This window comes from Capra hircus, chromosome 26 (genome assembly GCF_001704415.2).
Source record: "Capra hircus breed San Clemente chromosome 26, ASM170441v1, whole genome shotgun sequence".
NCBI lineage: Eukaryota > Metazoa > Chordata > Mammalia > Artiodactyla > Bovidae > Capra > Capra hircus.
The window spans coordinates 17,315,067-17,340,830 of NC_030833.1; the positions used below are offsets into that span (position 1 = coordinate 17,315,067).

General features: G+C 39.9%; 1 protein-coding gene across 1 annotated transcript in view; it reads right to left on the bottom strand.

The window, feature by feature from the left end:
• Window positions 1-19,629, bottom strand: part of TDRD1 (tudor domain containing 1) — a 53,763-nt gene extending 34,134 nt beyond the window's left edge. Inside the window, exons 1-14 of the mRNA XM_018041107.1 lie at window positions 19,573-19,629; window positions 18,013-18,343; window positions 15,184-15,242; window positions 10,302-10,446; window positions 8,455-8,560; window positions 7,855-7,918; window positions 6,939-7,043; window positions 6,535-6,717; window positions 5,903-6,046; window positions 5,177-5,351; window positions 3,863-3,949; window positions 1,928-2,095; window positions 1,695-1,802; window positions 519-689 (exon numbers count right to left, since the gene is read on the bottom strand). Of these exons, the coding sequence (XP_017896596.1) occupies window positions 519-689; window positions 1,695-1,802; window positions 1,928-2,095; window positions 3,863-3,949; window positions 5,177-5,351; window positions 5,903-6,046; window positions 6,535-6,717; window positions 6,939-7,043; window positions 7,855-7,918; window positions 8,455-8,560; window positions 10,302-10,446; window positions 15,184-15,242; window positions 18,013-18,343; window positions 19,573-19,629 (1,903 nt within the window). The remainder of the gene's footprint in view (window positions 1-518; window positions 690-1,694; window positions 1,803-1,927; window positions 2,096-3,862; window positions 3,950-5,176; window positions 5,352-5,902; window positions 6,047-6,534; window positions 6,718-6,938; window positions 7,044-7,854; window positions 7,919-8,454; window positions 8,561-10,301; window positions 10,447-15,183; window positions 15,243-18,012; window positions 18,344-19,572) is intronic.

The window sequence follows — 25,764 nt, forward strand, 5'->3', positions numbered from 1 at the left end:
AAAGCAGGTTTTCCCCTAATACACACAACTGACAAACTGCTGTGGTTATATTAAAAGGCAATATCTATAAATAAGGAAAGAATAATCAATTTCATAAACACAAGTATATTCAATTTTATTTTATTTTAGATTGCAAGGGCTTCCCTGGTGGCTCAGATGGTAAAGAATCCACCTGCAATGTGGGAGACCTGGGTTCAGTCCCTGGGTTGGGAAGATCCCCGGAGGAGAGCACGGCAACCTACTGCAATATTCTTGCCTAGAGAATCCCCATGGACAGAGGAGCCTGGTGGCCTACAGTCCACCAGGTCGCAAAGAGTCAGACACAACTGAGCGACTAAGCACAGCACAGATAGCAAAAGAGTCACCTGTATTTCCCAAACGTTTTATTAAGGATTATTTTTGCATTAAGGTAAGTTGTATCTAAACATATTCCTTGATCACTAGTTTAATTTCAATTCCAATGCTCTTACTTTAGGTTTCAGTATTTTAAGAATATGAGAACCATAAAAATTACATACCTGCCAGCACACACTTTATAGCTTGCATTGGCAATTCCAGCAACTTGGGAGTTATGGGGCAAAGTCTTGTCAAGCTAAGGATCTCAAAGTTTCCATAGTCTACATATCCGACCAGTACAGATTCCTCGGAAGCATAAGCCAGAACAGAGGCACGGTACCACTGGTCATCCTCTGAAAAGAGAAGAGACTCATTGGAAACGTTTTTCTAAGGTAGACATAAACAAAAACCTTCCCTCCTCAATTTAGATGGTCATTTAGACTCTCTTTTCATGTAACATCAAGCTTTACTGACAACGTGTGCTTATTCAACACTGCTACTTCTGCCTATCAGAAGCTTGCAGCTCCTAAAATGTCACTTTCATTCAGCCCTCACTAGGCCACTCAGGTTGCATGCTGCTGTCGCTATTTCCTTTCATGCTTTGTCTCCCTACTCCATTAGGACTGGGAAGATGTCCTGGTCATGTAAGTGAGTCCATGAAGTCTTGATCAACTATAGAATACCTGACAGTGTGAGTCAACCAGACTCCATCACCCAAGCCACAGATTTACTGCAGGCCTACTTGGATCTGCCCTTTCGGGAGGGCCACTGGACTGCCCTTCAGCAGATGACTGAACCCGGTCATCACAGGGTCATCATCTCGGGAGCAACCGAGGCTGGGCCTCCAGACCCTCTTCCTGGTCCAAAGAAAACTAGCCAAGACATGACCCTGGGCAGTTCCGCATTCCCAACATAAACAAGTACCTGTATCAGTCTCCTAAACTAAAGACTTGATAAGATAAAAACCTCCTGCACCACCATACCCTCAAAGCCTGTTCACAGGCTTCCTCCCTCACGCACTTTGATTCTGCTTAATTGGATATATTTTAAAATATAATTGGTTCAGGACAAACTTCAAATGCAGCCATCTAATGCAAACCCAAGATTCTGTTTTCATTTGTTGGTTCAGTTCAGTTTCGTCGCTCCAGTCACGTCCGACTCTTTGTGACCCTATGGACTGAAGCACGCCAGGCTTCCCTGTCCATCACCAACTCATGGAGCTTGCTCAAATTCATCAAGTCGGTGATACCATCCAACCATCTCATCCTCTGTCGTCCCTTTCTCCTCCTGCCCCCAATCTTTCATTTGTTGGTACCTAATTGTAAGCAGAAAATTTAACACTACTCCCTTCTCCTTACCGGAGAACTGAGCACAGCAGATGTCACCAATGGTGGGATAGAAATCCGAGCGCGGAGGTACCTGGCTGCAGTACTCGCCAAGCGACCTCTGAAGCTCAGCAAGCTTACCTGGAGACAAAGACCACATCTTAAACCACAGAAACCAAGTCTACATGTTACCTGCCCATCTGCAGGTGGAGTCTCTTAACAGATGGGGTATGAAATGTTGACAACACTGATCAAGATTTACTTACGCCCACTCTGTAGCTGTTGACAAAAGAAGTCTTCTGGAGTCTGAACGTGGGCGACCACGCCACAAAACTCATCACCTACATTCAAAGTCAACACTTTGGGGATGAGGTCACTTCTGTCCACGACAATTTTATTTTCAGCCATCATTCTTCTGACATCTTCAAGATCACCTTATCAGAAGACAAAGAGGCAAGCCATTCTGGTTTCCTTAATCCCATACCCTGGTTTTTCAGACCTTCCTGTGCTCTTTCACACTTCTAGGCCTCACTACATGCTGGTCCTTTTTCCAGAACATACTCCCAGATCGCCCAACAACTTGAGTCTTTCCTGATCAGTATGACGTCACTGCAAAAGGCTTCTCTCCAAATCTGGGTCAGGTGCCCTTCCCAGGGTCCCCAGTACAGACCTGTGGTTCTGCTACCAGTCATTTGACAGCCTCCTCCCTCTGGGCCTTCCCTGCTGGCTCAGATGGTGAAGCATCTTGCTTATGATGTGGGAGACCTGGGTTCGATCCCTGGGTCAGGGAGATACTCTGGAGAAGGGAATGGCAACCCACTCTAGTACTCTTGCCTGGAAAATCCCATGGATGGAGGAGCCTGGTAGGCTATAGTCCTTGGGGTAGCAAAGAACTGGACATGACTGAGTGACTTGACTTCTACTTCCTTCCCTCTGGGCCTGCACTGCACACAGGTATTCTGCTGGGCGGCTTTTATTCCTTCCCCTGGACCCCTTGGTAGCATCTGTTACTGCTGATGACTCCTGCTCAGAAGACTGACTCTTCTGTTATTCTGGCAACATTCTCCACGTTCTCTTTCCGCCTCTCCCATCACAGCTTCTCTCTTGGTATTGTAAGCCCAGGTTCACCTCCCTCACTTTACCGTCTCCCTAAGACACCACCATCACTAATGGTTCCAACCATGACTACTTTCAGACCATGAAGCGTTGGGTTTTTGCCTCCAGATGGCAAAAAACTACTGACAGCTTTTTAGCAAGCCTGTCACATCAAGATTTATGTTTCAGGGATTTCATACAGGCAGTATTATAAGAATACAGACAGGAGACAAGAGATAAATTGGAAGGCTGCTGCAATGATCCGTGAATGATAAAGACTCCTGAACCAGAAAAATGGTAGGAAAAAAAAAAGATTTTTTAAAAAGAAAGGGAAAATAAATATACAAATGCTATTCAGGAAGAAGAACTAATACAGATCTAGCAACCAATTATACAGAATAAGAGATGGGAGCTGAGAGATAGAGTAGATTTGAGAAGGACTAGTTTCTCTGTGACAGGATGTGCCTCATCACAGCATTGTAAATCTGGCAATCATCTCCAAAAGAATGAGAAATAGAAGATAAAGTGCATCTACATCTAAAGTAATTGGAAAAAGAGCAAAAAAAAAAAAAAGAAAGGAGAAAGCAGACTACAAAAAAGCAATACATAAGGCGAGGTAAAGCGAAAATAAAATGCCAACAGCAGACCTTCTTGGTTTTCTTGTTAAATGAAAACTACACAATTAAATAAGTGGAAAATTTAAGAAGAAATACCACCCTACCACAAGAGAATGTTATAGCCCTATTTATTATTACCAGCATGCGAAGGAAGGAGGAAATACAAATCAAAGTATGGAAATGTTAGCTAAAAATCCCTCAACTCAAAGTGTTGTGATGTTTTAGTATTTCATAATCTCTGGTAATTATAAAACAGAGAATTAGCTGATAGGAGAGGGAAGGAAAACAAGCAGGGAAAACTGATTAGAAATAAGGAAATAATACACTAGTAAATTCAAAAGTATCATTTTTCTTCTATAAAGTTTACAGGATGGTCATCATTTCCATTAAATCTGACAGTGTGATAGTTGTGCCTTTTTCATTTAGTAGAGAATATATTCTTCAATAACTAAAATCACTATACCGCTCAGTATTAATCTGTATACTCACTTGAATCTGTACTTTGCTTCTTAGAATTCTGTCCCTTAGGTTTCAAACCATATCCCATTTCTATGAGCACATGGTCTAAGAATTTTCCTAAAAGTGATTCAGAAAACATATTTCCATTAAGACGTACCAAGTATTAGAGGAAGAGAATAAATACAAAACAAATGCATCATAATCACATGATTTAAAGATTATAAGTATTCACACACTGGCCTGCTTTTTTTTTTTTTTTTTTTACTAGTTCAGCTTCTATGTGAAAAACATAGTTTATTAACGCTCACCTTTAAAAACTGAGGCAAAAACCCCATCAGTACTTGACAAAAACCTTAATCAAAATATTTCACTTAAAAATTATGACTAACATGAAAGATTTAGCTACCACCTCACTGGCAATGCTTAGAACCACCACCATTTACAAGAAAAAATAAATCTGAGATATAAGACTACTTCATCTCAGATTTAAAGTATGGTTGAGAAATATCAACAGTATCCAAAAGCTCAGGTCAGAACATGAAACATACACAGCAAAGAAACAAAACATACAGATTTTAAACTTGATTTCACAGAAGGGTGAACTGAATTTTCTACCAAGTAATCAACCAACGATGGGTCTCAAAATCAAGAGTCAATTAAAAGCTCATAAAGGGAATATAAGAAGTCGCTTTTAAAATATGCACAAAGCCACAAAGGAAGGACAGGATCTCAAACTGCTTCCGTTTCTACAACTCAGATTCTTGTTGTTGTTGATCTGCTAAGTCACGGTGGACTCTCTGTGACCCTATGGACTATACAGCCCTCCAGGCTCCTCTGTCCATGGGATTTTCTGGGCAAGAATACTGGAGTGGGTTGCCACTTCCTTCTCTAGATCTTCCCTGACCCAGCAGAGGAGCCTGGTGGGCTACCGTCCACGGGGTCGCAGAAGAGTCAGACGAGACTTAGCGATTCAATGACAACAATGCTAACCAAATCCAGTTCTGTGAAAAAGCTCTGATGGTGAGGATGGACAAATCCAGAGAGAAATTCCTGAATTTTCCCAGTAAATGAGTAGAAATTAGGAATAAATATTACAGTAGCTGTATAAAAAAGATAATACAGATTTCCGACACTAAGTCTACATCTAGCTCTTAATATACTCAATTCTATAAGCCCATGCTTTGTCTCTGACAAACTGCCAACTCCAACAGCAGAGCCACGCTGTATCTTCCATCAGAATCCAAACGACTCCAGACTAGGGCTTACTTGGTCTCACTTCACGCTTCTATTTCTTTCCTGTGTCACATTAAGTGCTCCCTTTAAAAAGAAAGAGTCAGATCTTACCTGAACTTGTCATCATAACATCCACAGCAAAGGTAACCCCTTCTTCCTTTTTTAAGATGTCCACTATCTTTAAAGAGCAGTACTGCTCCATTAACAGCGATTTAATAGTTCTGATACAATCATTGCTCCAATTCCCTTCTGCCGGGATAACACTGGCCACAAAGCATCTTATGGCCTGAAAGATTTTATGTAAGGTACTAGAGATTAGTATTTGAAAATGACTTTTTTCTCATTATGTAAAGATTTTTTTCAAGAATGAGGTATTTCATGCTGAAGATTTATCAAAAATCTTCAAGTACGAACCTGATAAACAATTTTGTAAATAAGTATTTGTCCCTCTTGATATTCTATCCACAACATTTTACCTTTTGGGACTTGAAGCTTGAGAAATCCATGAAAAGATAGTAATTATCCCTCAATTACACATAAATTCCAATCGATTTCAAATAATGTAATAAATATAGAAATGATTGCTTCTAAAGAGCAGACTGATAAAATGTCCCTAAAAATGCCAAGTTTCTCACCTGTGGCAGTACTTTAAGTAAAGCCTAATAAAGTGGAGCCAAGAAAGTCCATTAGTATTTCTCTACATAGTAAAAGAGATATCAATTGGTACTTTTTCATAATAACTATGGCAAAAGAACATGCAAATATTGTATCCATCAAAACATAAAACGCAGCTTCTTTGGGACACTAGTAGGAATTTAGAAAGTAAAAGAGACTCACACAAGGAGGAAACAAGTCAATTTTCCTGGTTAGTTGGTGAATTCTGTTTATTGGGATTATCTCTTCATTTCCATAATCAATATATAAGACTTGTGCCACCTTCTGCAGCAGGTCAACATCTTGAATTATTACTCTGTTCCAGGTCTGAAAGTGAAATATGACAGCATTCTGCTTCAAAGCAGCATTTCACAACCTTAGGTTTGAAAACTCTCAATCAATCTACAGAACTTGCTAAGGAAAGGTTACTTTTCTGTTCTGAGATGCTCCATTAACAAGTTAACTTCCTAAGAATCTGGCTCAGAATTCCCCAAATTCCTCTATTTTAGATGCTTTAGTATGCACGATCCCCAGGCTATTCTAGCCCAGCAGACTTGGCTATGCAAAATAAACGCAAACTCTAGGACTCTTACCCACCCAGCAACTGAGGAGCCTACGGGTTGAGTTGGAGAGGCCTGGGGCATGAAGGAAATAAGCGGACAGGCCTGGACTCCTGACTGAGGAAGAAAAACTGCAGTGTGACCAGAATCTCACCCCAAGCCATCTAACCCATCATAAAGAGCTCTGGTGACGAGCCGATAGAACCAAAGTAAATTAAAACATCTTATTTAATAATTCACTTCGTTAGGGGTTACCTGATCAACAGTGTACTTGGCAACACAAATTTCCCCCTTCACAGGAACATACTCTTCTTCATGTGCCTTATTTGCATAAGTTTCCTTTAAGCTCGCAGAGAGTCGGTTCATGTATTCTAAAGCTTCTGAAGAATATAACTGCACATAGAAGTCGCCTGGGTGTTTGAATTCAGTAACTGTGCCCTTTCAGAAACAAAAAGTTGTAGCAATTTGTTGAGAAATACAGCAAATGCTAATTCTATAAAGCTTTGTAACAAGATACAAAAAGTGTTATAAGCAGTTTCCGCAATTTGTATCAATTTCAGTACTATTTTGGAGCTATCTTATAAATTCAAATCAAACAAGGGAAACAAGGAAAAAAGTCTGTAGTGCTTTGGAGCTCTGTGGAAATGAACAGCAAATACCTTTATTTCCATGGTCTTCCTGAGTTGTTGGCTTCTCAAATCAGAAAACATTATTTTATCAGCACAAACAGCTCTTTCTTTAGTGACTCTGAGAGGACAGTCACTCTGGTTTGAAAAAAAAACCACATAAGTGAGTTACTTTACAAGCACCCTTCTAAATACCCGGGATTTGCTAGAATCAAGGTCAAAACAGCTCAGGTTTGAATAAAAGCATAGAGAAATAACATTATCTTCAAGAATCATTAAAACAAACTGTCCACAGGCAGAGTACAGAGCATGGGGACCACCCAAGAATCAGGCCATGGCGGTGATAACGAGGTTGAGCTTATTTTAAAAAGGGGAGGGGGAGGGGAAGCGGAGGAGGCAGTGTTTTAAGTTTTCCCTTGTGATCGTTTTTATAGGGAAGTGTTTTCTTTTTGAAAGTAGAAGCCAGGACCAGCTAGAGAAGACTACAATTTATCTATAAAATATGAGTTGGATTCAGTGATACTTTTCAGATTACAAATGATTTACTTCACATAGTTACCTAAATGGAAGAAAGGTATTAACAGGAAAAAAATGTTCTTTTAGATAACAGGGCCCTATCAGAATCCAGTACACAAAGCTAGAGAGCTGTGCACACAGGGACTATAAAAAGAAAGGACTCTCAGTCATCTGCCTACAGCCAGACACAGCATCTCAAGTCCTTTTTAGGAAAAAAAAAAAAAAAACAGCTGGGCATAAACAATTCTTGTAGACCCCCGAAGATCACTAGGGTATACAGATTTATTTAACAGGAAAAACAAAAACAGAACACTGGTGAAATGGAGAAATAAGTCATAAATATTTTATTTAGCTCCAGTCCTCTTATTTTGAAATAATGGGCATCATTAAAAATTTGCTCTTAGGGCAAAGAAAGAGTATAAATATATCATACCTCATCTTTCACTTCCATGTTCTTTGTTTCAAAAGGTGATTTATAATCTTCAAGTTTGTGGAAACTGAAATAAAGCAACCAATTATAAAACATATGGCGCAGAACCAATCAATGGTAGCATAATTGTGGTGGGGCCACAGCTAGTTAAATTATCCAGAAAACCCAGAAAGAACAAAACAGCTTCTTCCAGAGAGAATCACAGTAGTAACGCGGTAACACAACCCACGCTGGCTGTGCAATGGTCTGCTCTGTGCACAGGTGTGCTTTTGCCAAAAGCCGCCTAATGAAAGGGAGACAGTCCCATTCTCCAAGTCTCAGCGTTCCTAACTGCAAAATGGGAATAATCCCTACATTACCTGAAACAGAGTTCTGAGGATCCAAAATTATATAGCTGTTCACTTCGGATTTGTACATTCTATGTCATACTTCAGTAAAAAAAGTAAAAAGGAGCAACATTTACATACTTATGCCTGTTTACCTGATTTGATCCCATACTACCAAAACCAAAAAAACTCATATTTTAAAATATCCAAAAAAAAAAAAAAGTAAATAAAATAAAATAAAATATCCGCTAATGAAATTTTTAAAACTCACACTTACTTTTGCTGGACAGGTCTGCACACAATTTTGTGGGCTGCCCAGTCCCTTCTCTGGCATACGCTGGAGCAGTAGTACGTCTGCTTACACTGTGAGCACCTCAGCGACCCTAGGGAAGACAGCCCGTGACACCGCCAGTGTGTTATTGCAAATATCTGTCGCCAAGAGCAAGACAGATTCAAAGACCAGACATATCAAACGCCACTCTATTCATCATATCAAGGAGACTATGTGAAGACGATCATGCTGTTTACGATCCCGGGTTAAGACTGGACTTTTAAAGCTCTCTTGAACTGCAGAAAAAGGGGAGTGCCGAGATGAAAACCGGGAGGACGACAGACTGCAACCACCACTGACTTTCCTTGAGTAGAACCCAGAACGTGCGCTGGAAAAGGAACAATCAAAGGGGAAAGAAAGTCTGGGGTGGTGGAATCAGTGCACAAACAGTCTCACGAGGTTCACCTTGTGCTGTTAAGAAAGCACAGAACAAAAACCAACGGGACAACCACACCTAGAAAAACCCAGGAAGTTTCTGAAATGAAGCTGAAAGAAAAAATGCTATGGGTATCCAGACAGAGGAAAACAAGTTATCTAAAAAACAAAACAAAACCCACAAAATTAGGCTGACCTCGAATGCCTCCGCTCAAAGAGAAACAGGAAAAAAGGAGCAAATATCCAAACAGACAGTAAGCACAGGAAAACTGCTTGAGATCACTGATCATGAGGGGAAATGAAAATTAAAACCACAGAGAGATACCACCACACACGCCCATGAGAAGAGCTAAAACTAAAAGGACTGGAAACACCAAATGTTGACAGAAGATGTGGAGCAATCAGAACTCAACAACAGAAGGAATGCAAAGTGGGACAACTCTTTGGAAAATGGTTTGACTTTTTCTTATAAAGTGAACCATATATCTACCTTTGACTCAGTAATCCCACTCCCTAGCTCTGCACCCAAAAGAAATGAGACCCTAGGTCCACACAAAGATTTATGCAAAAATGTGGAGAGCTCTATTCATAATAGCCAAAAGGTGGACACAAGCAAAATGTTTAACAGAACAGATACACAAACGGTGGTACCACACAGTGAAATGCTACTCAGCAACAAACAAAAAAATTAATTGTACATGCAACAACATGGATTAAACTCAGGAATATTTTCTAAACAGAAAAAGCTTCACACAAAAAAGAGTCCATACTGTATGATTCCATTTATAAGAAATTCTGTAACTGGAAAAATTAAATTATGGTCTAAACACCACAGTGGTTGCCTCAGGCGGGGCAGGTATATGACTAAGAAGGGACAGGAGAGAACTTTCTGAGGAGACAGAAATCTTCATTTCGACAGGGCTAGGAGTTTGTGCACTTCAGTGCATATCATATTTTACTGAATATCTCGAAAGTATAAAAATAATCAAGCAAAGAAGCAGTAAGAGTGCGAAGATATGGATGAACAAGAATGGCAGGATGTTGGCAGCTGCTGAAGCTCAGAAATGGGTATATGATGTATACACTCATCTGTTTATGTTTTACCTGAAAATATTTTTCAAATGTGAAAAGGAATAATTCAACAGGCAATACTGGAATGGATAGCCTTTCCCTTCTCCAAGGGATCTTCCCAACCCAGGGATCAAACCCAGGCCTCCTGCATTGCAGGCAGATTCTTTACCAGCTGAGCCACAAGGGAAGCCTAAGAATACTGGAGTGAGTAGCCTATCTCTTTCTCCAGGGGAATCTTCCTGACCCAGAGAATCAAACCCGGGACTCCTGCATTGCAGGCAGATTCTTTACCAACTGAGCTATCAGGGAAGCCCAATCCAAAAGGCATCTGAGAGCAATATGTTTACCGAACAGACCGCAGCGATGGCAGGTTGTCGATCGAAGAGGAGGTCCTAAGGAGTTGAAGAGTGCTGGATTATTTATAGACAAGGAATTCTCAACCAACTTGTGTACTTTCTTTGACTTTGCAGGAGGCACATGATTGCTAGGCTTCTATGAAGAAAAGAGAAGAGCAGTATTAAAACCTGGTAAGAATATTCTGTTTTCTTTGACTTGTTAAATATAGATTTGGGATTTTGCTTCTGAGAAGTATATTAAGTAGATCAACTTTTCCTTACTCCTACCATTAATTATAACTGAACACTTGGACTTACGCGGAAAAACACACAGCAACTCTGAAGGCAGGCAGAAGACAGACGAGCTACCCTGGGGCCCAAGGAAGAACCCAAATGGGGTACTGGAGAAGCCAGAAACACCCAAAGGCACAGACAATAAAAGCCCCAGCAAAAAGCCTGCTCGCTCTCTCTCTGGCCAAAAGACCAAGAAAGGGGCGGCCCAGCAAGACAGAAAACCTTAATCAGTAACTGCTCTGGACAATCACCGCAGAAAAAAGCTGTGGTCCCCCTCCCACCAGCAAAGGTAGACTGGGGAGCCTCCACCTCCACCCGCACCAGGGCACTGGGAGGTACCCCTCTCTCCCACCCGGGGATATGGGAGAAGGCCAACAGAGCAGGGAGCCAGTACTTCATCCCTGTGGGGGTCTCCCTGTAGAGGCCATGCGGAGGGCCTGGACTTTCTCCTGGCAGTAACAAGTGTCCCTCTTACCCCCATCACCACTATAATTCGGGTGGTTAAGAGGAAGCCTGGTGGACAGTCAGGATTTTCCACCGCCATTCAACAGGAAGGCGTGGAGTCTCTCCTGATCCTCCCATCTCCAGTCCCCCCTCCACCCCATGCAAGTCGAGAGGATGTGGTAGGGGGCATGGGGAGGCGGGTAAGGACACTAGGGAGCTGAGCTCCCATCCTTGTCCAGCTGAGCACTTTCGGGGCCATAAGTCATACAGGCAACGGTGTTCTCTGACTACAATGGCCTCGCATTACAGATCAGTAACAGAATGAGAACAGATAAGCTCCACACATTTGGAAACTAGACAATACACTTCTAAATAACGCATGTATCGCTAAGACAGAAATTTATAGCACTAAAGTCACACATTAGAAAAGAGGAAAGTCTTAATACTGTAAGTTCTCATCTCAAGAACCTAAACAATAAGAATAAAACATGCCCAAAGCAAGCAGAAGGAAGGAAACAAGAAAGATAAAAGTAGAACTCAATGAAATTAAAAATAAAACTGGGAGAAAGAAATCATACAAGCCCTGTTTCATTGAAAAGATTAACAAAATTGATAAATCTCCAGCAAGACTAACAATGGAGAAAACAAAGGCAGAAATCATCAATATCAGGAATGAAATAGGAATGTATTACCACAGACCATGAAGATACAAAGATGATAATGGAACACTTCAAACAACTCTACATAAATTTCACAATGTGGCAAAAGCGACCAATTCCTGAAAAAATCACAAATTATCATAATATGAAATAGATAATTTGAATAACCCTATAAATATTAAGGAAAATGAATAATTTTCAAACTCCCAAAAAAGAAATCTTCAAGCCCAAATGGCTTTTACTATTGGAGAATACTACCAAATGTTTAAACAATTTACAGTGATTCTATACAATCTCTATCCCAAAAAACTAGTGTTATCTTGACACCCAAACTATACAAAGACAATAAAGAAGAGAAAATTACAGACAAAACTCATGAAAATGGATACAAAAATCCCTATTCAAAGCAACACTAGATATAATTCAGTAATATATAAAAAATAATTATACATCATTACCAAATGTTTATTCCAGAAATGAGACTAGTCAAATTTTAAAAAAAATCAATGTAATCTACAAAAATAACAAGCTAAAGGGGAAAAGACTCACAACAGTATCAATGAATGAAGAAAAAGCATTTAAAAAATTCATTACCTATTCATGATAAAAAAAGAAAGCTCTCAGCAAAGTAGGAAGAGAGAAAACTTCATCAACTTGATAAAGATCATCTACAAAAATCCTATAGCTAACATTCTCAACAGCGCAAAGACTCAATGCTTTCCCTGTAAGCTTGGAACCAAAGATATCCACTCTCATCACTATTAACACAGTGCTAGAGTTTTAGCTCACGCAATAAGGCAAGAAAAGGAAATAAAAAGCATATATTTTAAAAAGGAAGAAATAAAACTGTCTTTTATTTGCAGGTGATATAATTACTTATCTAGGAAATCCCAAGCAATCTACAAAAAAATTCCTAGAATAAGCGACTCCTGGAGGGTCACAGGATACAAGATAAACATGCAAAATCAACCATATTTTTACATATTAGCAATGAAAATGAAGACACATGGAAATAAAATGTATAATAGCATTTAGTCAGAAAAAAAACAACACTTAGTTGTAAATCTAACAAAATATACACAGCTTATAAACTGAAAACCACAGTGAAAGAAATCAAAGAACATTTAAATGAATTGGAAGACAGATTGTGTTAATTAGAAGATTCAACCCAGCAAGTTCAGTTCAGCTCAGTTGCTCAGTTGTGTCCGACTCTTTGTGACCCCATGAATTGCAGCACACTAGGCTTCCCTGTCCATCACCAACTCCCAGAGTTTACGCAAATTCATGTCCATTGAGTTGGTGATGCCATCCAACCATCTCATCCTCTGTCATCCCCTTCTCCTCCCGCCTTCAATCTCTCCTAGCATCAGGGTCTTTTCAAATGAGTCAGTTGTTCACATCAGGTGGCCAAAGGACTGGAATTTCAGCTTCACCATCAGTCCTTCCAATGAATATTCCCTTTAGGATGGACTGGTTGGATCTCCTTGCAGTCCAACAGACTCTCAAGAGTCTTTTCCAACACCACAGTTCAAAAGCATCAATTCTTCGGCGCTCAGCCTTCTTCACAGTCCAACTCTCACATCCATACATGACTACTGGAAAAATCATAGCTTTGAATATATGGACCTTTGTTGGCAAAGTAATGTCTCTGCTTTTAAACATGCTGTCTAGATTGCAGGCAGATTCTTCATGAGCTGAGCCATAAGGGAAGCCCCAACCCAGCAAAGGTGGCAATAATTCTCAAGTTGATATACAGGCTTAATGCAATTCTATCAAAATTCCAGCAAGATTTTTCCTAGTTACAAACAAGAGTACTCCAAAATGTAGACTGGAAAGAAAAGAAACAAGAGTGGATAAAACTATTTTGAAAGATGAAAGAGAAAATGGGAGGAATCACTGTACCCAACTTCACGACTATCTATCACAGCTGCAGTACCGCGTGGTACTGATGCAGGGAAAAGCCCCAGAGATCAGCAGAAAAAACAGCAAATCCAGAACAGACCCACACAAATTAGTCTAACTTGTGACAAAAAGGCAAAAGCAATCCAGTGGAGGAAAGATAACATTTTCATCAAATGGTGCTGGAGCAACTGGACATCCCTAGCCAAAAAAATTTACCCTCAACCTAAGTCTCATGAGTTGGAATTAACTCAAAATGAACCACACATTGAAATATGAAACTATAAACTTCTTTGGGGAAAAAAAAATCCCAAAGTTTCTGGAGCTAAACCAGCAAAGAGTTCTTAGACATGACACCAAAATACTCCATAAAAAGAAAAATTGACCAGGATTTAGTTAAAAACTTTTGCTCTGCTAAAAACCTTGTTAAGAGAATGAAAAGACAAGTCAGGAACTGGGAGGAAATATTTGCAAATCATATATTTGACAAAGGACTAGAATCTGGAATACATAAAGACCTTTCAAAACTCAGTAGGAATAAATAAATAAATAATTCAAATTAGAAAATGGACAAAAGACATGAACATTTCACCAAAAAAGACACATGGATGGCAAATAAGCACATGAAAAGATGTTTATCCTTAGCCATCAGGGGAACAAATTAAGATCACAATGAGCCATCAGTAGATAAATGTGAAAACAGGGAAACTAAAAATACTAACGCTAGCAAACACTGGAGAGGATGCTGCATGGAGAGAATCTGGATCACTTATGTATTCTTGATGGGAATGTAAAATGGTAGAGCCACTCTGCAGAACACTTTGGCAGCTTCTTAAAAACCTAAACATGCAACTACTGTATGACCCAGAAACTGCACTCCTGGGCACTTATTCTAAAGCAAAAACAAAAAACTCATGTTCACATAAAACGCTGCACAGGAATGTTTATAGTAGTAGTAGTTATAATAGGCAGAAACTGGCAACAGCCCAGATGTATTTCAATGGGCCCCAGAATTAAATAGGCCTCAGCAATAAAAAGCAATACACTACTGATATCAACAACAGTCACGGTGAATCTTCAGAGAATCACACTGAGTGAAAAAAATTCAATCCCCAAAGGTACAAACTGCATAATACTGTTTGTATAACATCCCATCCTTGAAATGACATTTTGGAAATATGGATTAGATTAATAGCTGCCAGGGGTTAAGAAGGAGGTATAGGGGAGAAGAGGGAAGTGCATGTGACCTCAAAAAGGTGCAGAAGGGATCCCTGGAGTGATGGAACTATTCTGTATCTTGACTGTATTGTTTCGTTATCCTGGTTGTAATATTATACTGCAGCTCTGTAGTGTGTGACCATAGGGAACACTGGGTAAAGGCTACAAAGGATCTCTATTATTTCTTACAACTGCATGTCAATCTGTACCAAAATAGAAAAAGTTTATGTTTTTAAAAGACACTACTAGGCTAAAGAGAAAACAATGTGACCTTGAATATTACCTGCAAATTTAGTAATTCTTTCCTAACATAATACAGAAACATGTTTAGAATCTTTTATCCAGAAACGCCAAAGAGAAGAAAATCCACATTAACTTACACTATTTACTTCCTTGGGTGGTGAATTATTTCCAGCATTTAATGGTGACACAGAGTTACCTGGGGATATAAAACATAATGCCGAATAAAAGTCAAATATTACTTTATTCCTGAAAATGTACAATAACATAATTAGGTAATATTCAAATAGAGCTATATACCATAATAGCCTTAAACCCACACTATAAATAAGCAACATCCTACTTTTCCTAATGGAAAATAAGGATTTGCCTGAGATTTCCTCTACTAGTACACCCTGCTCACTGTGAACTTTTCTCCATTCACAACGGAAACAATTACCAGGCTATCTGAACTGCAGACTCATTTACCCTCTTATAAATTACTGAGGACCTCAGAGAGCTTTTGTCTACATGGTTTATATCTACCAATATTTAACATTATTAGAAATTAAAACTGGGAATTCCCTGGCAGCCCAGTGGTTAGGACTCCATGTTCTCATTGCTGAGGGCCTGAGTTCAATCCCTGGTAAGTCCTACAAGCCACATGGCACAGCCAAAAAAACAAAAGAAAGAAATTAAAACTAAGAAGTAGAAATTAAAACTAAACATTTGAAAATATTTATTAAAAATAACAAATGTATTATATGTTGCCATGATTTAAAAAAAAAAAAAACACACTGTATTTTCCAAAGCAAACAAAAAGACAACAGTTTGAAGAGTGGCATTATTTTACATTTTTTCACATCTCTTTAATGTTTGGCTTCACCAATGATAGCTGGATTCTCATATCTGCTTTTGAATCCAATCTGTTATTATATGTTGCTTTAATTGACGTCTCTGAAGAAAATCTGGCCTCACGCACATATACGGTTACAAACAGGAATAGTATTTCATGGCCTTCTCAGACAACTGTGGATATTTTCCTTTAATTCACACCAAAACCAAAGTGGTAGTTTAAGGGTTAGCTGCAATATGGAATCTAAAGCTATATCAATAAACTTTTCATCTGTTACATTAGAATCCACTGATTTATCCTGCACTTCAAATGGATTTTTATCCATGCATGACTACAAAACACTACACATTGGTTTTTTGGAAAAGACTAAGAAACTCCTGAGTTATATAGATCTTACAAATGTTGACATATTTCATCAAACAATATCAAAAAATCTTAAGTGTTAATATCACTGTGCACCTCAGCAGAAAAATCTTCTAAGTACTGGGAAGCTCTCTAGCTCACAGTGGCAGATACATATTTCCTCATATTGTATTTTATCACTGTAGGGCACACGTCAGTCGTGTCCGACTCTGTGCGACCCATTGACGGCAGCCCACCAGGCTCTACCGTCCCTGGGATTCTCCAGGCAAGAACACTGGAGTGGGTTGCCATTTCCTTCTCCAATGCATGAAAGTGAAAAGTGAAAGTGAAGTCGCTCAGTCGTGTCCGACTCTTCGTGACCCCATGGACTGCAGCCTACCAGGCTCCTGCGTCCATGGGGTTTTCCAGGCAAGAGGACTGGAGTAGGGTGTCATTGCCTTCTCCGATTTTATTATTAGCAACAAAATATTGTCAGCTGTTTCCTTTGAACTGACAGGCCCCACTTTGCCCATTTTTGAGACAATGACTGCCAGATATCTAAGTCTGAATGATCACAATTTGTCATTCTTTTCAAGCAAAAATGAAAAATTCCAAAAAAAATTCCAAAAAAATTTCCATTTAGCTACAATTCAAACAATTGCACACATGCTTTTCATACTTCAGTAAGCAGCAAAAGTTAGGGGTAATTCTCATTTTGTTACACAGAATATTAAAAATACCTGTACACAAGGGTCAAGACTTACTAATAAATTTGTACTGCCTTATCAAAGGCATTCTTACGTAAAATTGACATTTCTGGCTTGCTTTTGTCTTAAATGCAAGTGTGTGACAATGAAAAACAATGACCCCTAACCCAGGCTGGCACCCCTGCTAAAGATGAGCTAATGAGGTGTCACAGGCTACCCACCTCTGCTTCTGCACCAGCTGCATAAACTCAGCACAGTGAAGAAGAGCAAATAATGTTTTAATATTATTAGGAAAATACTTGTGACCCCAGAGGCCCATGGGCTTCCCTGGTGCCTCTGATGGTAAAGAATCCGCCTGCAATGCAGGAGGCTTGGTTTCAATCCCTGGGTCAGAAGATCCTCAGGAGAAGGGAATGGCTACCTGCTCCAGTATTCTTGACCAGAGAATTCCATGGACACAGGAGCCTGGAGGGCTACAGTTCATGGGGTTGCCAAGAGTGGGACACAACTGAGCAACTAACACTTTTACTTTTTGGCCCAAGGGCCAAACTCTGAGAACTACATCACCATACTAGAAGGTCACACCTTACATACATTCACAGAGGCTGAATTCCACCAGGCTCCAGCCTCCTTAAAAAGTAGATTTTTAGAATTAAGATTAAAGTAATGATTTTTTAAAAAATCAAATGAAACAAATTATAGTCTTAGATATATCTTTGTGAACTATTATATGCACAAAATTTGCACAGTATTTCTAGCCTAAGGCCAATCTTTAGAGCATTCATAGAAAGCCAGTGTTTCCTTTCTACATTTCTAGTGTATCTCTGGATTAGGTGGAGGGTTGGGGAGAGAAGTTCATTTGCAGACATTTTCTCACAAATCTTTCTGTGATTAGTGTAACCAAAGTAGCTACTTGGCACCTGGTTTTCCTTTCTAAATTAATATTTACATGCAAATACTGTAAGTTGGCCATTTGGTTGTTCTGTTAATCGGCACCTGGTGTGTAGCTACAGATACCTTCAGTAAGTCTAAGAAACCATCAGAATCAAGTGACTATTAAATATAAACCTGCAGTTTGTACTCACCTGTTGGCAATGTCTTCCTGTCTTCCTTGGATCCAGCCATTTCTCCATTGACACCGTTAGGGTGTGAAGATAGTGAACTGTCTTCCTGACTAGCCAAAAACTGTTTGGTTTGCTCACAAAGCAAAAAATTGTTCTTTTTATTTCCATTCTCTGGGCTTTTCAACCTGAAATTAGGATGGTTAGGATGTCCTCCAGGACTTCTTAAAGACTCGTGTGATGGAAGCTTGCTTTCATTTTTCTCAAAATTAAATGGCTCTGTCATTTTACAGGTAGATGCCGCCAAAATATTTCTTGACATCATATTAAGCAGCAGTTTGACATTCACAGAAGTCTAAGGGAAGAAATGTATTCAAAAGGCAACTTTTAATTCCAAAAGTAGAAGCACTGCAGGCCCAGGTGGTTTCTTTTTTATGCAACAGCTCTTTCTCATTAATGACTCCAAAGCAGATGTAACTAACTGGGATACTGAACAGGAGGGAAAGGGGCAGGGCACAACTTTTGAAAGAATGACATAGAAAGTCAAAGAGGAGAGTGAAAAAGTTGGCCTAAAGCTCAACATTCAGAAAACAAAGATCATGGCATCTGGTCCCATCAATTCATGGGAAATAGATGGGGAAACAGTGGAAACAGTGTCAGACTTTATTTTTTGGGGCTCCAAAATCACTGCAGATGGTGAATGCAGCCATGAAATTAAAAGACGCTTACTCCTTGGAAGGAAAGTTATGACCAACCTAGATAGTATATTCAAAAGCAGAGACATTACTTTGCCAACAAAGGTCTGTCTAGTCAAGGCTATGGTTTTTCCAGTGGTCATGTATGGATGTGAGAGTTGGACTGTGAAGAAGGCTGAGCACCGAAGAATTGATGCATTTGAACTGTGGTGTTGGAGAAGACTCTTGAGAGTCCCTTGGACTGCAAGGAGATCCAACCAATCCAATTCTGAAGGAGATCAGCCCTGGGATTTCCTTGGAAGGAATGATGCTAAAGCTGAAGCTCCAGTACTGTGGCCACCTCATGAGAAGAGTTGACTCATTGGAAAAGACTCTGATGCTGGGAGGGATTGGGGGCAGGAGGAGAAGGGGACAACAGAGGATGAGATGGCTCGATGGCATCATTGACTCGATGGACCTGAGTCTGAGTGAACTCTGGGAGTTGGTGATGGACAGGGAGGCCTGGCGTGCTGCGATTCATGGGGTCGCAAAGAGTCGGACACGACTGAGCAACTGAACTGAAGGACACAACACTGAAGGATTAGAATCCAATGGGACCAAGCTGGCGGACAAGACTAGACCTTTATCCTCAATCAGCAAGTGAAATGACACACCCACGAGTGCCAAGACAGTTCCAAGGCTCTGTTCAAAGACCAAGGAGTGGGGGTAGCCCAAATCCTGGAAAGCTCCGCCCCTTCCCTAAAATATGGAATAATCCTCCCACTCATTAGCATATGAAATTACCCAGCACGCCCATTTTCAGTCACACGCGTCCTCTGCCATGGCCCATGCTCTGTGGAGTGTGCTTCTCTCTGTATCTGAATAAATCCACTTCTTACCTACCTATCACTTTGCTCTCACTGAATTCTTTCTGCGCACGAGGAGACATTAAGAACCCGAGCTTCATTTGGTCCTGAAACCAGGTACCGTGGGTTTTGGCTGGGTTTGAGTCCCAGCCATGTGGGTTCAAGTCCCAAGCCAGGTTTTGACAGGGTTTGAGTCCCAGCCACATGGGTTCAAGTCCCAGTCTGAGGTAAACGGTTTCAATACCAAAGCCTGTTCTACAGGCACAAGAAAATAATGGTTCTTTATCATTTAAGTACAAACTCCAAGTTGAACAAAATTCAACAGTGGACAATTCAAGAGACATTAAGCATTACACCTCTGAGTTCCGCATCATTCCTTACTTTTAAAAGCTTCTGGAAACAACGGGGGTAGAAAAGGACTATTAGCTCAGTCGGTAAAGAATCTGCCTGCAGTGCAGGATATCCGGGCTCGATCCCTGGGTCTGAATGATACCCTGGAGAAGGAAATGGCAACCCACTCCAGTGTCCTTGCCTGGAAAAATCTCATGGACAGAAGAGCCTGGTGGGCTGCAGTCCATGGGGTCACAAAGAGTCGGGCACGGCTTGGCGACTAACACTTACTGATTTACTTTTTTTTTCAAATGTATTTCTGACCTAGAGCCTACAACTCAATGGTGAAGTATAACAGAGGATAGTGTTTAAATCGGGTCATCATCTGCCTGTGTAGCCTTTCAGAACCCCTCTACCCTCTCCTGCTTGTTGCTCTGCTATGACCTTGAACCTGGTCCCCAGAATGGCCTCGCTCTCATCCCCCTGGTCAACACTTTGTTTCCTATTTGCCTCAGCTGATTTCTGTTTGCTCCGGTTTCTTTTTTCCCCCTCAAGTCTTCTATTTCATAATCTCCATTTGGGTTTTATAAATTGTAACCTGCATCTGTTGCTTTTAAAGATTTATCTGTGTGAGCGGTTGGCTGCAAGTAAGGTACACATGTTGTTGCAGAGAGCCTCTGAGAAACCTCTATCCAGAGAGTAGGCTGGCTTGTTGTTTTTCTATTACTCCTTGACAATACTAAGTGCTCAGGGGAAGTTGAAAAAAAGAGTGGAGAAACAATCTTACTTTGAAATACTGACCTATAGCTTTGTTTTCAGCCTGCAGGCAAAACGTCTGCCTATCTTCCCAAAACAGCTCAGAAAGGAAAAAAAAAAAAGGCAACAGATAGCCCAAATTGGTATGAGTAACAGCTAAATGTTATTTACACTACATTTTACATTTAAAGTTGCTCAGTCGTGTCCAACCCCTTGTGACCCCATGGACTATACAGTGCATGGAATTCTCCAGGCCAGAATACTGGAGTGGGTAGCCTTTCCCTTCTCCAGGGGATCTTCCCAACCTAGAGATCAAACTCAGGTCTCCGCATTGCAATCTGCATTGCAGGCAGGTTCTTTACCAGCTGAGCCATAAGGGAAGCCCAAGAATACTAAGGTGGGTAACATTGTTTTAAATAGAAGATAAAGAAAGAGCAGAAAAATCCTCCCCCTTGGTGTCCTAAAACTGCTCCTTGTTGTTGTTCAATTGCTAAGTCGGGTCTGACTCTTTTCAACCACATAGACTGTAGTCCGTCAGGTTCTTCCATTCTCCACTATCTTCCAGAGTTTGCTCAAATTCATGTTCACTGAATGACAACACAGGAAAGATAATGAAATTTTAAAAGAAAAGATACACACAAGCAGACTTCAAGGTGAGGGAACTCTCAGGGGACCAGGTCCTGGGACAATGCCTAACAAGGCCTGCAGATGGGCAGCCGTGCTGGGAGGCAGGTGTCAGGGAAAGCCTACCTGTAGCAAAAAGCACACTAAACTGAAGGATCAGACTGAGAACTACAACTCTGGATGCAGTAAGAGAGAAATACTGTGAAACTACAAAAGGAAAAATAAGTTCCAGGGGATGTTGGGTGGGGATATGAACAGTGAGTAACTAAACTCTGTGCAAGAAATATAAAGAACATCCAGTTAAATCATTAGGGCAACTACCACAAGGACAGAAACAGTGTGTAACTTCAAAATCCAAGGGGGGGAGCGGGATTCGAGTATGATAAAATGATAAATAGAAAACACCAAATAAGATGACCGCACAAAACCCAAGTAACCAAAGTATCAACGATTAAGTCTCAATTAAAAGAGAGATAGACCCAGGGAGAAAAATACCCAGATAGATAATATGCACAAAAGACACACATTAAACAATACATGGCAAGCTTGCAAATAAAAGGACTATAACATGTGCTATGCAGATAACCAAAATAAAGTTGGTCTGCTAATGGTTAACAGCAGATAAAAGAACCTAAGGTAGAAAATATTCAGATAAAGGGAAATATTTTATATTGATAAAAGAAACACTCCCAGGAGAGAGAGCAGTGACATCGCCTTGAGATATATCAATACAAAGTAAAAACGGATTAAAGAGAAATTCAGCCTCCAAAAGGACACACCAGCTTTAGAAACATACTAGTCAACAATCAGTGATAAGATGCATTTTACTACCGCAATGAAACTTGATCTAGTAGAGACCAATACAACCAAGAATATTCATTTTTTCCAACATTGAGATATACCGGAGTACCAAGTCCACCTCATCTAACTCCAAAAGAAACTAGTACCATACAAGCCACATTCAAGCACCACACTATACCAATCTCCATCTCAGATTTTACTTCCCCGAAAACCAGCATGCAAACCCACAGTGGACGATGAAGGGTCCACTGTGGGTTTGGTTTTAGTTTTTTTTTCCCCGCCACCCCGAGGCATGTGGGATCTCAGTTCCCCAACCAAGGATCAAACTCATGCCCCTTGCATTGGGAACATGAGGTCTTAATCACTGAACTACCAGCGAAGTCCCTGTTTTAGTTTAAAAGTGGTAAAATATTACATAGGAAATGATGGCAAGCCTGACTACAAGAACAATCAAAAGCTTACCAATAACAGTAAAGAGATCAGGAAGTAAGTATTAACTCAACGATGACAAGTTGGATACCTTTAAAAAGTGGGATAAACAGTAAAGAGACATCGAGACACTGTGGGTGACTGGCCCAAACACCACCTTCCACCTCTGATTTGCCAGCCTCAGTTAGAGACAACATTGGCCATCACCAGAGTTCTCCTGAGTTGAGCTTCTCAGGAAGCTCTGTCCTTTTCTGACGAATAGGGACAGATTCAGCTAGCAGGGTCTTTCACTCTTTTCTTCCGGCAACACAGACCTGAGGCCTGAGGATGTACCACCCACAGCACAATGAGGAAGCAATAGGCATGATCAAGCCGCACAACTTCAGGACACTAGAGGAGAAAATAACCAGGCTGGTGCCCCTGGCAAAGGCTCTGACTCTAGCCCGAATCAGCCTATGCACAGACTTGCTGTGGCATCAGAAAAATAAACCTTTGGGTTTTCCCTTATTTGCAGCCCAAAGGATACAGACACCAATAAAATAAACGAGCCAAAGGTGTGAACGAAACGCATAGAGGACGAAGATTACTTGATTAACATATGGGGTTGGGAGGAGGGACATTAAATCTCACTTGTAACAAAAAAATTCAAACGGGAATACCTATGTATCACTTCCTACGCAGCATACATGTAATTAAAACACTCAGTGATGAAAGGAATGTAAATGAATATGTTCTGTCTGGGAAATAATTTGGAGATTTATATATGCATTTTGTTCTCTTGCATATATGTGTACATATATATGCACATATACATATGTAAACATATATATAATATATATTCTTAAAACTGTCCATAGCCACTCACCAGACAAATCTACTTCTAGAAATCATCCCACTGAAATAATTGTAAATATCAAAAAATACAGTATGTATAAGTATCCATTTAAAATAAAAAAAGAAAAAAGAAAAATAAATTAATAAAATAGAAAAAAGAAAATTAACTGTGATGCCTCTACTAGATAGGATATTACACTACCATTTAGAATTTTAGTTTTCAGAAACTCTGGAAAATGTCTGTTAGAACAGCAAACAAAAAATCAGAAAAACACTGTTATTTAGTATAATAACTGCAAAATAAAAAAGAATAAAACTCCATGTAAAAAAGAAGACTGAAATACATTAAATTTTAAAAAACAGTGGTCTGGGGTGGGTAAGTTGACAATCTTTTTCACTATTGTTTTCATTTCCCAAATTATATTAAAGGATGAGTTACTTTTATATAAAAAAGTATTTTAAGGTTAAAATATCATTTTATGTTCAATTAAACCTTTTTCCTAAAGTGTGGTTAATTTTAAAGCAAGTAAAAAATCACAGTAATACTTAAACCACAAAACTAGGGTACAGACAGCTTTTCAAAACACCACCAGGACCCTCAATACACAGTCTTTAACTCCTAAAATAGCCTTCCTAACTTTCTCTTTTTTTGGTAAGGCTGACAGTCAGTCCACAACTGCTTACTACCCTGTACAGTTACCCAAAGACAGTTATTTTAAGTTGGTGCTGGAACCATGTCTTACTAAAAAATTAACAAAAACCCTTCTAACTTCCTATAGCACCTACTGTGGTGTTTGGTATAAAGGAGCATTCAAAAGATACCTATATGACAAACACTATCTAAAATGCCCTATTGCACTGTCTTCCTGACAACCTGGACAGGACAGTTAAATTCACTGTCCGAAAATCTCATCTGACCATTCTAAATGGAGAATTACATCCTAGTATGAGGTTTATTGAAATTTAATAGCAATAATTCATGTCTTAGCTCAACTCTTCCAAAGTCCAAAAATTAATAAATATATATTGACTTTAGGAAGGATAACAGAACCAGTCTTAGACCTAACGTAAAAAGTTTAGTCTGCTTAGTGAAAGTTGCTCAGTCATGTCCTAGTCCATGGAATTCTCCAGGGAACAATACTGGAGTGGGTAGCCTTTCCCTTCTCCAGGGGATCTTCCCACCCCAGGGACTGAACCCAGGTCTTCCACATCAAAGCAGCAAACAAAAAGGATTTAAGCTTAAAAGAAGCTCCACCTATGGTGGAATCTTTAGGTTAGAATTTAGGTTCACTCGCCTCACCCAATCTAGGAATTTTCATTACAACCCCCAGGGTAAACAGACATCTAGACAGGTCCTATAACTAGAGACTTATAACATCCTTTAATTTTGGACAGCCAACTGTACTGCACATGTCTCTATAAAATGATTCTCTTCCCAACTGACTACTGACTCCTGTTGTGACCCCAACCTTTCAAACATCTGAAATGGGCACCAAGTCCACTTTCCTCCAGGTCCTTCACCAGCTGAGGATCTGCCAGACCTCCCACAATTTAGCACATTCTCTAGTTCATGAACAACCCAAAGACAGACAGGACTCTCCTAAAAGCACAGGATTCGAGATGTGGGCTGACAAATGGTCAACAGGAGAATTGTGCTATCCCTGACTCTGAAAACTACTTTCCTCATGCTCTAGCTTTTGGAGGAAGTAGGATTACTGTGAGCACACATACGGAGCTATCTAAAATCTTTTGGAAATAAATTTTTTTTTAATGTGTAATTATCATACCACGCAACTGCCTTTTTTCTTCTGATTTATAAAGTTCTATGAATTTTAACACATATATAGATTTATGTAACCACCACAACTGGGATACACAACAGGCTTTTAAAGCTGAATTTCAACATTATGAAACACTGAGAATGTGCATGTATCTTCCTTTGGCTTCATCCTGGGTCAATCAGTGGGGCATAACTGAATATGAAGTCAATGGGCCCTATACCATAATGCTGTGCTTCCCAACCTTGGGTTGCAAACTTCCAATATATATAGGTACGGATATTGCTTTGAGGGTCATAATACCTCGAGGACTGCCTAACCTCACCTAGTTTTAAAGTAGTTCCTCCATATAATATCCACTATTTTTTTTTTTTTAACACACTACTGGTGATGAATAACACAAACTTATAATCATCCTCAAATCCACAGTAAATAGTTTTGTTGTTTCCTTGGCCAACACAAGAGGTTAATTAGAAAGATTCCCAAATTTCTTTGAGGAATCACTGATGATGGAAAAAGGAAGAGAGTTTCAGAAAAACCTCTATTTCTGCTTTATTGACTATGCCAAAGCCTTTGACTGTGTGGATCACAATAAACTGTGGAAAATTCTGAAAGAGATGGGAATACCAGACCACCTGATCTGCCTCTTGAGAAACCTGTATGCAGGTCAGGAAGCAACAGTTA